The sequence below is a fragment of the Mycteria americana genome, chromosome 3, assembly GCF_035582795.1.
Source record: "Mycteria americana isolate JAX WOST 10 ecotype Jacksonville Zoo and Gardens chromosome 3, USCA_MyAme_1.0, whole genome shotgun sequence".
Classification (NCBI taxonomy): domain Eukaryota; kingdom Metazoa; phylum Chordata; class Aves; order Ciconiiformes; family Ciconiidae; genus Mycteria; species Mycteria americana.
Genome location: NC_134367.1, coordinates 126,339,210 through 126,353,795, shown reverse-complemented (window position 1 = coordinate 126,353,795; position 14,586 = coordinate 126,339,210). Strand labels below are relative to the sequence as shown.

At 42.9% G+C, this 14,586-nt stretch overlaps 1 protein-coding gene across 2 annotated transcripts in view; it reads left to right on the top strand.

The window, feature by feature from the left end:
- The window catches only part of SNAP25 (synaptosome associated protein 25), a 30,199-nt gene extending 29,603 nt beyond the window's left edge, over window positions 1–596 (top strand). For both annotated transcript variants that reach the window (XM_075497482.1, XM_075497483.1), the window contains exon 7: window positions 528–596. In XM_075497482.1, coding sequence (XP_075353597.1) covers window positions 528–596 — 69 coding nt within the window. The remainder of the gene's footprint in view (window positions 1–527) is intronic.
- Window positions 597–14,586: the final 13,990 nt, after the last annotated feature.

The window sequence follows — 14,586 nt, the reverse complement described above, 5'->3', positions numbered from 1 at the left end:
CTGGTGTATTTTCAAATAAATTTATCTCTACCAGCATTCCCTGCATCAGGTGGTCTAGCTTCCCTGCTCCAGCGATTCTCCAGTACGCTGACCAAAATTCTAGTTTTGACTGTATGCCTGGTGATCTAAATTAGGACAGAGTCCAGGTCCACTGAAGAGCACTAAAGCGTTTCACCAGTGAAATCCACGTGCGCATCAGCGGTTCTCATCCTGTCATCCATTACTACCAGCAGCCGTAGCCCTATCAATAGCACCAGCTACAGATCTGGCACAGCATTTGCAAGAGCTCAGTGAAGCCGAATGCAAACACAAAAGCTCTACTCAAAGGCTACCTGAAGTGTCACAAACCCAGAAAATCTATAATTCCCTTTTGGGCCCCTAATACCGCTATAAAAACAGCTCTCTGGTACTTTCAAGCTTCTTTTTCTCTCCTGACCTAGCCAAAACTAGAGACGCGTCCACGAAGCATTGTCGATGTTCTCTTTCTGCCCTGTAATCATCTGTTTCTTTCCTTTGTGTTTCCCTAGGCTGATTCCAACAAAACCAGGATTGACGAAGCCAACCAGCGTGCAACAAAGATGCTGGGCAGTGGGTAAATGCGGCAAAGTGCATTTCCTTTTAACGCTGTCCGACAGGGCAGTACCTTCATGCTTTTATCATGGTATTGACCTACTAGGTTTGCACACATGCACATATCAGCCCCATTGTAAATGTTGTCCTGTGTAGTTTGTCAGCTTTCCAAAAATGATACTTGTAATTATTTTTTTCTAGATATCTTTCTTTCCAAAGGTTGTACATAGTGCTGATTTGATGGCTATAGCTCACTATGATGTTTTTTGGGATTTTTCCTTTCCTTGTTTCTGTTTTGGATTCCTTTCCTTTTTTCCCCTCTCTTCCTTTTTTTTTTTTTTTTTTTTTTTAAATGATGTTTGCTGAATGACAACACTGTTGGAATGCTAAACGTGCTGTTAACCTTTAAATATACAGTATTGTTCTTGTAAAACTGTGACATTCCACAGAGCTACTGCCATGCTCCTGTCTTGGGTATCATGATGTTTAAGCACTTAAACCTGCTGTCTTCGGTTCTTCATTGCCATTATCTGTTGTTATGATTTCATGATTAGACAATGTGGAATTATATTACTATAAGAAGCATTGCACTAAAAAGTGATGTGATTTATGCATTTATGCATGAGGAATAAATAGACTTTTAGACTCCTACTTAAACAAGAATTTTCCCATGGCAGTAGCACACCAACAATGACAACAAAAGCATGCTCAGTATTCGGACTCTTTTGGGACTATGTTATACCAGCAAGTTTGCAGTTGTGCCACTTTTTTCTTGTTGATATATATATAGTTATTAATCATGATCATTTTTTTTAATTATGAAAAAAAGAGGGATTTGGCACTCACCATTTAGCCATTGCCAGCAAAATAAAAGCTTGGCTGAAAATATGTCAAAGACAAAATGAAATAAGTGTAATATATTGGGTTTGTCTGCTGCTTTTGAAGACTATCTTTTGGAGGAAACGACTACCATATGAAATGGTGCAAAGAAATGTAATTTTTATAAGGCTCTCTCTTACTAGTCGCTATCCCCATGTGGTTTGTTATCGGTACAGTTCTCTGTTGCTTACCTAGAGCTATGCACACCAAATCGCTGAGATGTTTAGTAGCTGACGTAATTAAAAAATAATAAAAAAACCTAAATGAATGAACTCTAGATAAACTGTGAGATAAATATCATTTACAGCATGTAATATGAAATTCCTTATGTCTCCTGTCAGTTTGTGAAGTGATTGACATTTTGTAGCTAGTTTAAAAATTATTAAAAATTATAGATCTCAGAATCCATGCTTGCTTTATCCATTTGTTGCTCTACGTGTCAGTGACAACTAGTTATTTGCCGCTTACCTGGGAAGAGGAGAAGTGCAAAGTCTAAAGACTCTTTACAAACTGGTTCTGTATTACACGTGGGAAACTAAAGATTTCTCTTTGCAATACTGTATAAAAGTAACAACTCTAAAAATAGCATTTTACACTCAGCACATTCCAAGTGAATATTATTTTAACTAACCTGGCTTGGATTGCCAAACACTGAATCAAAATATACTCTCTTGTTCCAGGGAAAGAAAAGATGAAATAAATGTTAGGGTACAGAAGGATACAGTTCCTCAGTCAATAAAATCTATTCCTGTAGTGGATCTAGCCACGTGCTAATACACCTCTCTTTTCAGGGAACACTTTGAACTACAGAGTTTGTGTAGTCTGCTGAGAATAATTTTCTCAAATGACTAACAACAACTAGCGTTTCCTGCCAATGAAAAGTGTTATCAGACTTTCCCAGGATTTTTTTCCCTATACGGACAAATTATAATTAACTCTGCATGAGTGACAGTTCACTCGGCTCACATGGCCTTAAGTCAAAATACACAAAGACCATAAATGCTTGCATAATTAAAATTGCATGATAATGTAGACAAGCTGTATCTTCTGTAGCAGCTTTTTATTTTTAGTATCTGCTAAAAATTCATTTATGCAAATATTTTCCCTCACTAGTTCAAACCAAAGAGTAAACTTCAAGCAAACATTTTTAATCTGCTGACCATTTCCAATCTTGTACATTCAGGGATTCTAGTATTTGTGACAGCACTATCATTCTGCAATAGCAAAGCCTACTGAAGGAGGGCAATAATCGTACTGGAAAATGCGTCAGTATGGGAACATACAGATACGAGGATATTTGAGAAGGGCAAGAGACATGTAAGAAAGTAATGAAGATATTAATGGAGGTATTATTCTCATCTGTTTGACAAGAATGCACCCTATCTGAAGAAGATCATACTTCCAAAAGCCATTAAAGCTGATCAAAAATATAAGCTGTTGCTGTGAAGGAAGTCACTACATTTTGACATCTGTTTTTGTCTTGAACAAAGACCAAAACCCCAAACTATTGGAACTTTTTGCCAAATGGAAAGTTTAAAGGATAGAAATATTGAAATGTTTCATTGCGTTTGTCTTTGTATCCTCCTCCGCTGTATGCGGGGTCTCTTAGGAGCTGGCTGAAAATGACTTCAGTAAATAAGTTTAATATATTGCATTTCTCTGATGTTTTTGGAAATTGACTGTTGTAGGATTAATTATGCTTGCTATAATTCAAAGAAAGGCTCAATCTCATGCAGTTTGTTATTAGAACAATCCACTTCTGTTCGTAAAGTTTTGCGCACGCCAAATCCCTGATGTAGCAGCTGACTCAATAGGAAAAAAAAAAAAAAAAAGACATTTTAAACAGAGCATTGCCTCAAATGTGGCATTTCCCTTTTTTCCCCTTTCCCCTTCTGGATGGCTGTTTCCCATGATAGGCTGCAGGCTTCCCCCGAGGCTGAACAAGCGCAGTGCCCAGTTACCCGCTTGAGGGGCAAGGCTCACTAGAAGGACACAGCAAGGAGCTGGAATTACAACTCCCATCAGATAAAACGGTCACATTGATCATGGAAACGAAAACCACCTAGGTTTTTCTGAAGGCAAAGCCTTCCTTTCCTGGTAAGAAATTTCCCTTTGACCGTGTTATATTTTCCAATCAGTAATTTATTTTGTCTCTGTACCAGTGCCATCTGGAAATCCAGGTTTGAGAGAAAAAAAAAAAAATATATGAGGGTGCTCAAAGACACAAAGCTTCATGAAATATCACTTGTTTCTAGACTGTCAATGCAATTTCACCAACAGTCCGTAACACAGCAAGATTGGTGCATTGGTGTTGGTTTGAGGTGGCCATAGGGAAAAGTTTTTTTCATATTCTCAAATGCCATAGCTGAATGAACTACCCAGCTGGATTACTTAAAATTTTGCTTAAAAACTGAAGTCCAACTAAAAAGACAAACTTCTGTTGAGCTCTACAAACCCACAGTTAATGACTTTTTTTCTTATCATGCATTCTCCTCCTTTCCTGGTCTAGGCTGGAAATGGAAATATCAAAGTAATCCCAAGGAAGGATATTTGAAAGTTATTCCTCAATAGAACAAAATCCATAAGTAGTGTAATATCTCATGCAAGAAAAAAAATCACCTTCATTAAATACCTGGCCTGATTTCAGCAGTGAGAAGCTAAGAGACAAAACTGGAAAAGCTAAGTAAAAACCAAGGTGGCTTATCCCAAAGAAACCTTAAAACTTTTAGGATGTTAATAATTCCCAACCTTAGCACAAACACACAGCTTCTAAACTCAGAAGAGACTGTTAGGGCTTTCCAGATCGACACAAATGCAAGAAAAGAAACTACGGATCACACACAGCACCTTGTGGTTTGATAGAGCACATCTTATGGAAAGCAGATGGACTTGATGTAAAGGTACAGAGTGAAAAATCATTTGTTAATATTCCTTGAAGATTTGGTGGTATTACCGTATATAACAGAAAATGATAACTCTAAAAACCAGTGATGAGTATTTTTTTTTTAAGAAATGTAAGTTTTATTAGCTTACATGGGTTAAATCATAGAATGGCTTGGGTTGGAAAGGACCTTAAAGATCATCTAGTTCCACCCGCCCTGCCATGGGCAAGGACACCTTCCACTAGACCAGGTTGCTCAAAGCCCCATCCAACCTGGCCTTGAACACTTCCAGGGATGGGGCATCCGCAACTTCCCTGGACAACCTGTTCCAGTGCCTCACCACCCTCATAGTGAAGAATTTCTTCCCTATATCTAATCTAAATCTACCCTCTTTCCGTTTAAAGCCATTACCCCTTGTCCTATCACTATGTGCCCTTGTAAAAAGTCCCTCTCCAGCTTCCTTCTAGGCCTGCTTCAGGTACTGGAAGGCTGCTATAAGGTCTCCCCGGAGCCTTCTCTTCTCCAGGCTGAACAACCCCAGCTCTCTCAGCCTGGCTTCATAGGAGAGGTGCTCCAGCCCTCTGATCATCTTCATGGCCCTCCTCTGGACTCACTCCAGCAGCTCCATGTCCTCCTTATGCTGGGGGCCCCAGAGCTGAACGCAGTACTCCAGGTGGGGTCTCACCAGAGTGGAGTAGAGAGGGAGAATCACCTCCCTCGACCAGCTGGTCACGCTTCTTTTGATGCAGCCCAGGATACGGTTGGCTTTCTGGGCTGGAAGCACACATTGCTGGGTCATGTTGAACTTCTCATCAACCAACACCCCCAAGTCCTTCTTCTGAGGGCTGCTCTCAATCCATTCTCCACCCAGCCTGTATTTGTGCTTGGGATTGCCCTGACCCATGTGCAGGACATTGTAGTTGGCCTTGTTGAACTTCATGAGGTGTCTACAGGCCCACCTCTCAAGCCTGTCAAGGTCCCTCCGGATGGCACCTCTTCCTTCCAGCGTGTCGACCGCACCACATAGCTCGGTGTTGTTGGCAAACTTGCTCAGGGTTCACTCAATCCCACCGTCCATGTCGCCAACGTACAGTGCATCCCTCATTTCTGAAGAAAACTAAATATGCCAAAGTTCGCATTGCAAACTGTAAAGCACCCCCTTAGAGAAATGCCTGTGCCATGTGACATGTATCAGATATACTTTAAAACTAGAAATGTAGGTGACAATTATTCTCCAAAATATTGTGTGCCACACTCCTAACTAATAACCTCCACAGGCTGGATTTGGATTGCTAAAGACTTTTAATTTGAGGGATCCAGAGGCAGACAAATCAATTCCCACACTTTTTTTCCTCCCTCTTTCTTCTCCTGTGTGTACATATGCACATATAAATCTCTTATTTTAAAGGCATTGAAAAGTGAAGAGACAAGTACTTAGTAATAAGGAAAATTACGTGTGTTAGAGACAGCTTAAGTATATGCACTGCTGTTGTGTGCGCCTGTGGGTGTAGGTGTGCAGGATGCGACTGCTGTCTTCTGAGCCATCTTGTTGCCTTTCTAGAGAGAGATGAGGACAGTTTGTTTGGCAGTTAGTAGAACATAAATAGAGTATTTTTAAACCTGCAGATAGCTACAAGAAATGCAGACAGGGGAGATAAACCCTGCTGAGAAGTTAGTGTGTTGGGCTGGTTCAATGGGGGTGAGGGGGACAGGTTCTAGCTGATGTATTTTGCAAAGCACTTGCCAAATAGTGTTGGATCCTCTCTGTAACAGTATTCAGAGAGATTATGTTTGTGTTGTAAGATACCAAACAGTTTTAATGCATTTAGTTTCAAATATTATTTTGTAATTTAAAAAACCCCCAACAACAACAAAAACAACCCCCAAAACAAACCCCCACCCCACACAAGTTGGCAGCGAGGGAAATAAAAATAAATCATTATATGGGACCATGTTGATTCCCACACATTTGGGATCTATTCCGAGATCACTGCTGCCCACTGAAAAACTGCACAGAATGGGGTGAAGAATTTGGTCAAGCAGCAGGTAGCAGAGGGAGGGGGAGCTCATTTGCCTGGTAGGCTTCACAGCTGCTTGCCGAAAGTGAACAGTAGCAACTAGGGGATCAGGGCTCCGTTCTTGCCTTGGTTGAGAACAGTGCTGGGGGGGGCTTTCATGGGAGAGCCCCAGCCTTGAACTGTCTTTTCTCCCCACCCAACCCACCAGCCCACAGCTCCCTCACACTGCTCCTACCCCAATGCACCCCGTACCTCTGTCCCCTTCTCCCCTGGCTTCTCTCGGCTCTCCTCCCTCCCTCCTGCATCCCCCAGCACCTACCCGATTGCTTGTTCCCTTCCCGTTTTTTCTTGTGCTGAATTCGCCTGCCTTCAGCCCTGTCCCTCATTTCACTTGCTTCACATCCCTCTACCTGCATGTTTTTCACCCCTGGGCTTTCAGTCAAGCTCGCTCTCCTCCACAACTTCAGCAGGAGAAGCGTCGAAGAAAAAAACCAGCCTCCTGCTTCCCCCTCCGCAGCCGAGCACCATGCCAGCGTCACCTGGAGGGACACCTGCAAGAAAGTCTTGCTCAGCCCTGACCGTCCCAGGAGGCAGCATGCATGTTGCCAGGGGAATTTTTTGGATAACCTGTCCAAAAGGATCTAAAAAGTCTCCGTAGGTTGATGCAAACAAAGGCGTTTGGACAGCTGAGGACAGACAGGCAAGCACTGGGTAGGTATTTCACAGGAAGGCAATGAGAAGCCCCCCAGCCTGCTAAATTTTACGTCTCTGGTCCACAGCACTAGTGGATAGTAGTGCTTCTCCACAAGACAGCTGGAGAACCTTTTCTAACACAAGCAAAACAACTCTCCTTCCCTTCTTTCCCAAATTTCATTAATTAAAACTACCAAGATTTTGGGTTTGGTTGGTTTTTTTTTTTTTGTTTGTTTGTTTGTTTTGTTTTGGGGGGGGGTTTGTTGTTGGTTTTTTTTGTTTGGGTTTTTTTTTGTTTTTGTTTTTTTTTTTTTTTTTTTACACTGAAGCTTTTAAAAACCTGTGCTTTTAAAAAGCAGGTAGAAGAGGTAGATTTCCCTCACCTCACCGAGGATAACTATCCAGTGCTGGGTTATTTAATCCAAAATCTAGAACAGCTCAAGTTTGCATAAGAACGTTAAAATTAAATACTACGTCAGAAATGGTTTAGTAAACTTTGCTATAGGCAGTCCTAAGTTAATTTGCTAAGTGTTAACTTAAATACAGAGAGCTGTAAGTTCCACTTACAGCACAGTAGGTTTTCCATCTAAATTCTGATCAAAAGTTCATTAAAACGAACAAAAGGGTTCTTTTCCACATTCACGGGGGGTTGATTAGACCTCCAAAGCATGAATATGCATAAAGCCCACTGCACTAAGGGTATTCTTGGGTATCAAAACCAACAGTATGAGCAAAATACCTTTAAGAAACCTTACCTGTTTTGACTTGACTGTACAGTACTCCCAGACTTTACTGTATCAGCAATAATAAATCCAGCTGCTGACAGTATTTTATTAACTACTTTTGATGCTCGGCAGGACCCCTAAAAGCTTAGGTGGCTCTAGAGTCAGTTTATAAACTCCATGAAAACACATGCTGAAAAGTTAATTTTGAAGAAACAGCAGCTATAATTCTGACATTCAGCCTTAAGCCCTTATCTCAAAACATATTTCCAGTGTCCACTGCACATTTCTGTTTCTTGGATTAAATTAGAATATGAGGGGAAACTAACCGGCAACATAAAATTTAATGATCTGCTGCTTCTTTCAGGCGATCCTTACAGCCTTACCCTCAGAAGTCAACCCATATTCACTGACTCTTGCTGGGCCTTGAGGTGAAAAAGAGAGAAAGCCAATTTGCCCTCAAACTAAAGTATAATTAGGTTTTAAACCCCTAAACACACACCAGAAGCACCGGTAGGTCAGACAGCTGGAGGAGAGGAAAGGGCTGAGGCCAGAGGAGGGTGCAGAGGACAAGAAATCAAAGCTGGAAACGGGCACAATAAACCACACGCTGCGAAGCAGAGCTGCTGCGGTGGGTGCGAGGACACGGCGGGAACTCAAGCCACAGCTCTGCAACAGCATTCTGCTCGGCGGTGACCTCATTTAAGGACACAGAAAGCAAACAGACAGTAAGGACTTGATAGTAGGGACCGCTGCAAACATAGACAGTTACTCGAGTGAGCAAAGACTTGAGTAAGATCAGGGGCTCAGTCGGTACTAAGTTGGAAACCTATAGACTGCATATTACTGTGTTATGAAATTACTCCAGAATAGTTCCGATTATGCTTGATAGTACAAGTTAAACCAAGAAAAGTAATCTAGGGGAGGGAGAAAACTCTACCAAAGTATCTTGGTAACTTATTCAAAATATTTGCTTATAATTGCCTTTAAACTATTTCTGTTTAAAGCCAATCAGGAGAACTAAAAAACCCTAGTTCAACTTAAGTCAGTAGCGCTTTATTGCAGGAAAGGGTCTGACTTGTTACGAATTAGGTGCCGGCCAGATGTTCTCCCTGCCCATCAAATCCTCTGCACCAACAGCGCTTGTGCCACACCAGCAGCACCTCAAGGCTTCTCCCGAGGTCAGCATCCCTTTGGTACAGGCACGCACAGCCCATCGCCGCCCCAACAAGCTTAAGCAGAGAAGACAGGAAAAGGTGTCGTTATAGAAAAGGAACTGTATGTAGGCAGTTTGCTCAAAAGCCAATATCCATACGTCGCAGAGAGAAAGGGAACTGGCACGGGGCTGTCTTCTTTCAGTCATCTCTACCGTTAAAGGTTCATCTTAGTTGAGTCTGGCTGGCAAACGTGTTGACAGTGCAGAAAGAGTGAACGCAGTTCTTTTTTTCACGGCTATCTAGAGACTCTGCAATGATGCAAGTCATCCTACGCTAATCAAAATCCACCTGCTATTCAGGGTCCAACACATAGAGCATGTTTCTGCAGAGTTTTAGAAGCGAGAATGGCTGCTGCGAATTGAGCTCATTATTAAAAGAGTAACATACATAAATTTATCATTGCTATGTACCAGCTTCGATTTTCACCCCTTATTTAACTGTCCAAAACAACTAAGCACGTTATTAGTCATTTAGAGTTCCGGTCCAACAAAATACTACGGAAAACCTAAGAAATTATGAGTGGGGTGGCAGCCACCACAGAAATCCTTACGGTGTACTTTACCTCTTGCCGGCCCCTGGATAGTACTGCCTAGAAACGCTCAGTTCAATAGGTCTTGCTTAAGACAAACTCCTGAAGCTCTGAATACCATGAGGGGTAGGAAACACTTTAACATAATTTCAAAAAATTATTTCCGCAAATCCTTTGAAACACAGAAAATCTTTTGAACGTAGAGAAAGCGTAAGATGAGGGCGACAGGACAAAAGATTGTATGTTTTTTATGAAATCGTGACAGACCGCTAAGCAGAACATTTGTTCTCCTTTATTTCCCAAGTCTTCCAACAGTGACTGCTCATCAAGTATTCAATCCTGAGCCAGCACGGCAAACTAGCTAGTTTCAATATTAGGTCTGAAATTGGATTCCTCAATCCTATTTTACTTAAAGGGAAACTAATTAGGACACATGACTTCAAGTCAATGAAGCGACACAGGTAACAGTAAAATTAATCTGAAAAATAAAGGTGGTGCAGGTCCATACCAGCTCTGTAACATATGCATCTCCTCAAACAAAAATACTCTGAACAACACTCACTGTCCTGTGAAAACTCTCTCGGGTTAAGAATCCACTTTATGTATTGTACATTGTGGTACAATCAGCTTTTTATGAAGTTCGCGATTCACAAAGCACTTAAAATCAACATATCATGGAAGTTATAAGAATTAAATATGATGGAAATGTACAAGTAAATGGTTGCATGATACAAGGACACTGACTTGCTGCCAGTGAGTCACACAAACATAGAAAATGTTAATAACTGAGGCAAAGAAAAAAAAAAAAGCAGAAAGCAAGGTGAGGAAGGGACAGCTCTCTAAACAAACCCTGTCCGTCCTTTCACTGAGTGGTGTCTGGCAGAACTTCAGTCTGAACTGAACACTTAAGAGACAACACAAAACCCCCAAACCTCTTGGGTCTGGTATAATCTTTGGTTTTGGCCCATCTCTTACAGAATATCCTTGCAAATACTTTTCCCCCAACGGGTGGTACTTCCTATAACATCTTTCTACTTACTTGAATGACAAGCCACATTAAATCTATTTTTACACTAAATAAATTAAGTCTTTTGAGCAATTCTTTTTCTGTAAGAAGTGTTTCCCCGCAAAGAATTTTCATGGTTCTGTTAAAAAAAAAACCCAAAACCCAACACTTTTAGGCAAGCCTAAAGCAAAGTCTAGTAATTTCAAAACTTTAAAAGTACCACCACTGGTTCTTGTTCTTTTATCCGAGCTGAATGTCAGTGCTGACAGGGGATATAACGCGGTGTTGGCGCAATCATAACTAATAGGAAGTATTGTGGGACAAGGAAGATTATCCCCAGGGGGGGTGGGGGTGGCGGTGTGAGGAATAAAAGAAGAAAACACCAAGCCCCCCCCCCCAAATCAAAAACAAAACCCCAACAAACCCCCAAAACCAGAAAGCGCACAAAAGACCTGGACAGCAACTTCCATGGAACAAAACGGCAGCAGTTCTGGATCAAATACTGTTGTGAGGGGTTCCCCCCCCCCCCCGCCCCCTAAATTGTATCTTGGTTTCTAGGTGAACTACACTTTTTTTCTTTTTAAGTTCAATTTTTTTGATTTTTGGCAGGAGAAGAATATTTTTTTTCAAAGCATCCCTCCATTTTTCAACCATCTCTGTCTCTTTCAAGAAACACCCAACACCTGCAAAGGCACATACTGTAGCACCGGATTTTCACAGCTGAGAGTAACTTTGGCAAAAAGGTTATTTTGTAGCTCAAAATAAAGAAAATATGCTGTCAAGACAAACTACAGCTGTTTAAATCATTCCTCCGTGAAGCAATGGTTTCCCACAGGGAGAAGTCCCAGAAGTGGATTTTTTTTTGCATCTGCAAATGCCTTAGCTGCTCTTCTGCCCAGCACAGCATGGAGAAAACAGAGAAGATGAAGTCATGCTTCCACGCCTTGTGGCTTGGGTTGTTTGTTATTGATGTTTTTTGAACAAATACTTCAGAGGAGGACAGAACATTCCCCCCCCCCCCGCAGTCTCAAGCAGCCCCACTAAATGATCTGGACGAAGGGATCGAGTGCACCCTCAGTAAGTTTGCAGATGACACCAAGTTGTGTGGGAGTGTTGATCTGCTGGAGGGTAGGCAGGCTCTGCAGAGGGACCTGGACAGGCTGGATCGATGGGCCGAGGTCAATTGTATGAGGTTTAACAAGGCCAAGTACAAGGTCCTGCACTTGGGCCACAGCAACCCCATGCAACGCTACAGGCTTGGGGAAGAGTGGCTGGAAAGCTGCCAGGCAGAGAAGGACCTGGGGGTGTTGGTTGACAGCCGCCTGAATATGAGCCAGCAGTGTGCCCAGGCGGCCAAGAAAGCCAATGGCATCCTGGCCTGTATCAAAAATAGCGTGGCCAGCAGGAGTAGGGCAGTGATCGTGCCCCTGTACTCGGCACTGGTGAGGCCGCACCTCGAATACTGTGTTCAGTTTTGGGCCCCCCACTACAAGAGGGACACTGAGGTGCTGGAGCGTGTCCAGAGAAGGGCAACGAAGCTGGTGAAGGGTCTGGAGCAGAAGTCTTATGAGGAGCGGGTGAGGGAGCTGGGACTGTTTAGCCTGGAGAAAAGGAGGCTGAGGGGAGACCTTATCGCTCTCTACAACTACCTGAAAGGAGGTTGTAGAGAGGTGGGGGTCGGTCTCTTCTCCCAGGTAACAAGAGACAGGACAAGAGGAAATGGCCTCAAGTTGCACCAGGGGAGGTTTAGACTGGATATTAGGAAATTTTACTTCCCTGAAAGGGTTATCAAGCATTGGAACAGGCTGCCCAGGGAAGTGGTTGAGTCCCCATCCCTGGAGGTATTTAAAGGACGTTTGGATGAGGTGCTCAGGGACATGGTGTAGTGGTGGTCTTGGTAGTGTTAGGTTTATGGTTGGACTCAATGATCTTAAAGGTCTTTTCCAACCTATACAATTCTGTGATTCTGTAAAATTAGCATGGCTGTATGAGCAGTACTAAGTATTAAACGGAGCACATACTCTCCGGCTGTCAACAGGTTTCTGATGTTGACCCCCGCATGCTACAGCATATCACAACCATATGGATGTAGGGATAGCTAACAGCAAGGCTGAGAAAACACTTTGGGATATTCCATCTAATTTTGCTCCAAGGGACTTAGGTGCCCAGACAAGGGGACACCTTTGGGAGACGCTTATGGCTCTGGGCCAAATGCTATTGAAAAATGCACCAAATCGACCTGGAGTTGCTCCTGGCAGCAGATAGTGTAGGGTAGCGATTGCTTCTGCACTCCACATCCGTGGCACAGCGTCATGCCAGGCTGCGCTCTCTTGACTGTGCAGACATAAGATTGTGCCATCATCTCCATCAGAGCGGTCTCAGGACAAAAATCAGACCTAAACGTCTATATTTGCGAAAAAAAGAGAAATTAAAAATAATAAGCTGCATTTTTCTTCTCAGGCAGGGCCATGGTGTACAGAGCCTATACCAGAAAAGTTGGGCCGTATAAATGCATAGGTAGAAAAGAAAAATTCAGTCAGAAATAAGGACTTAAGGGTCAATGAAAAAGGAAACAGCTTTAAGTCTGTCATTTTCAACAAAGAGGTGCTAAAACCTATAATAGTGAAAGAAGAGGCTCTGAAGCAGCGGCCTGAAAACCAACAATTTCTGTGGGAGCACAGCCCAAGCTCTTAGCTCTTGCTGGCTCCACTTGAGGAGCACGTGTTCAGGTGCTCAGTGCCATTTAGGAGAGCTCCCTTTCCCCAGATGCCAGGAGGCATCTCCTGACAGCACAGATATAAAACCATAAAAACAAAAAGCGAACAAAAAAATCCCCTCAGCCTTCACCCCCCACCCTATACTCTTCCAATTTGCAGAAATTACTGTGACCCCACACACACCCTCAGGGAAACAAATAGGATCTCTGGATAGGCATTGGATTTGGCCACGCAGGGACGCAAGGACACACCGCGCACCGCAATCGGCACTCCCCCAGAGACGTGCTCGTCGGGATTCGTTTTAGAAGTCACTGATGCAGACTAGGGGATCTGCCTGTCTTGGCACATCAGCTCTTTGCTTTCAGTGCTGGCTCTCCCAGGCACGACGTCTACTTGTGTCGCTGTAGCTTCTGCCGACGGAGGGCTGAGGAGCAAGGCCAGCAGTGCAGCCCACGGCTTTCTGCTGCAGCCCTGCCCTGGAGGGCTGCAGTCATCAGGGATGAACGCAGACCGGTGGCTCTGCACACCCTGGCTTGACCTCCTCCAAGCACTGTGCACGACTTGCCATCCGGCGGACCGCTAGCCCTTAAGGGCTGAGCTGAAAATGTTGAAGCAAGATTTGTTAATGCAGCTTTTCAGGGAAGCGCTGGATTAGCCCGGATTAGCAGCTGACATTGTGGTTGTACATAATGAATTATGTAAAATGGTCCCGTTGGTGTAAAGCAGATGTACTACCACGTGACTTCAGCTGTAGGCACAGCTAGGAATAAAACAGTGGATTCAGTTAGGGAGAGGATAAAAAAAAAAAAAAGGGGGGGATTTCATCTACTTCCCAACATGCACTGTATCATATTGCTTATTCCAATGATATTTGAAAAGAACACAATACAGTGATTTCAGCATGGGAGGCAAGACAGAGTTCTTCACTCACAATTAGGGGAAACCATTTTCCTTCGCCTGTCTGTTCACAGTTACATGACTCAGGAAACACCATATGAGCCCCCAGGAACAGCAATCGGCTATAGCCGCTCTTCAAGAGATACTGGAGATAGTCTAATCATTCTCCATTTAAACAAAAATGCTTTCACCTAATAAGATTAGCCTATGCATTTTGATAACACGCTTCCCTTCAGAGTTAGGTCTTCTATCAACTTCAATGAACCCAGCTGCCAATTAAACAACTAGCACAGAGACATTCATCAGCCAGCGAGAATAAATATGGGAAAATTGACCACCGGGAAGAAGGAAAGACAGGACAGCTAATGTTTTCAAAACAAACATAAATGAGATTAATTTAGATTGAAATGTGCTCAGCATCCCCTTTAGATATTACACATGGAAACATTAGTATTT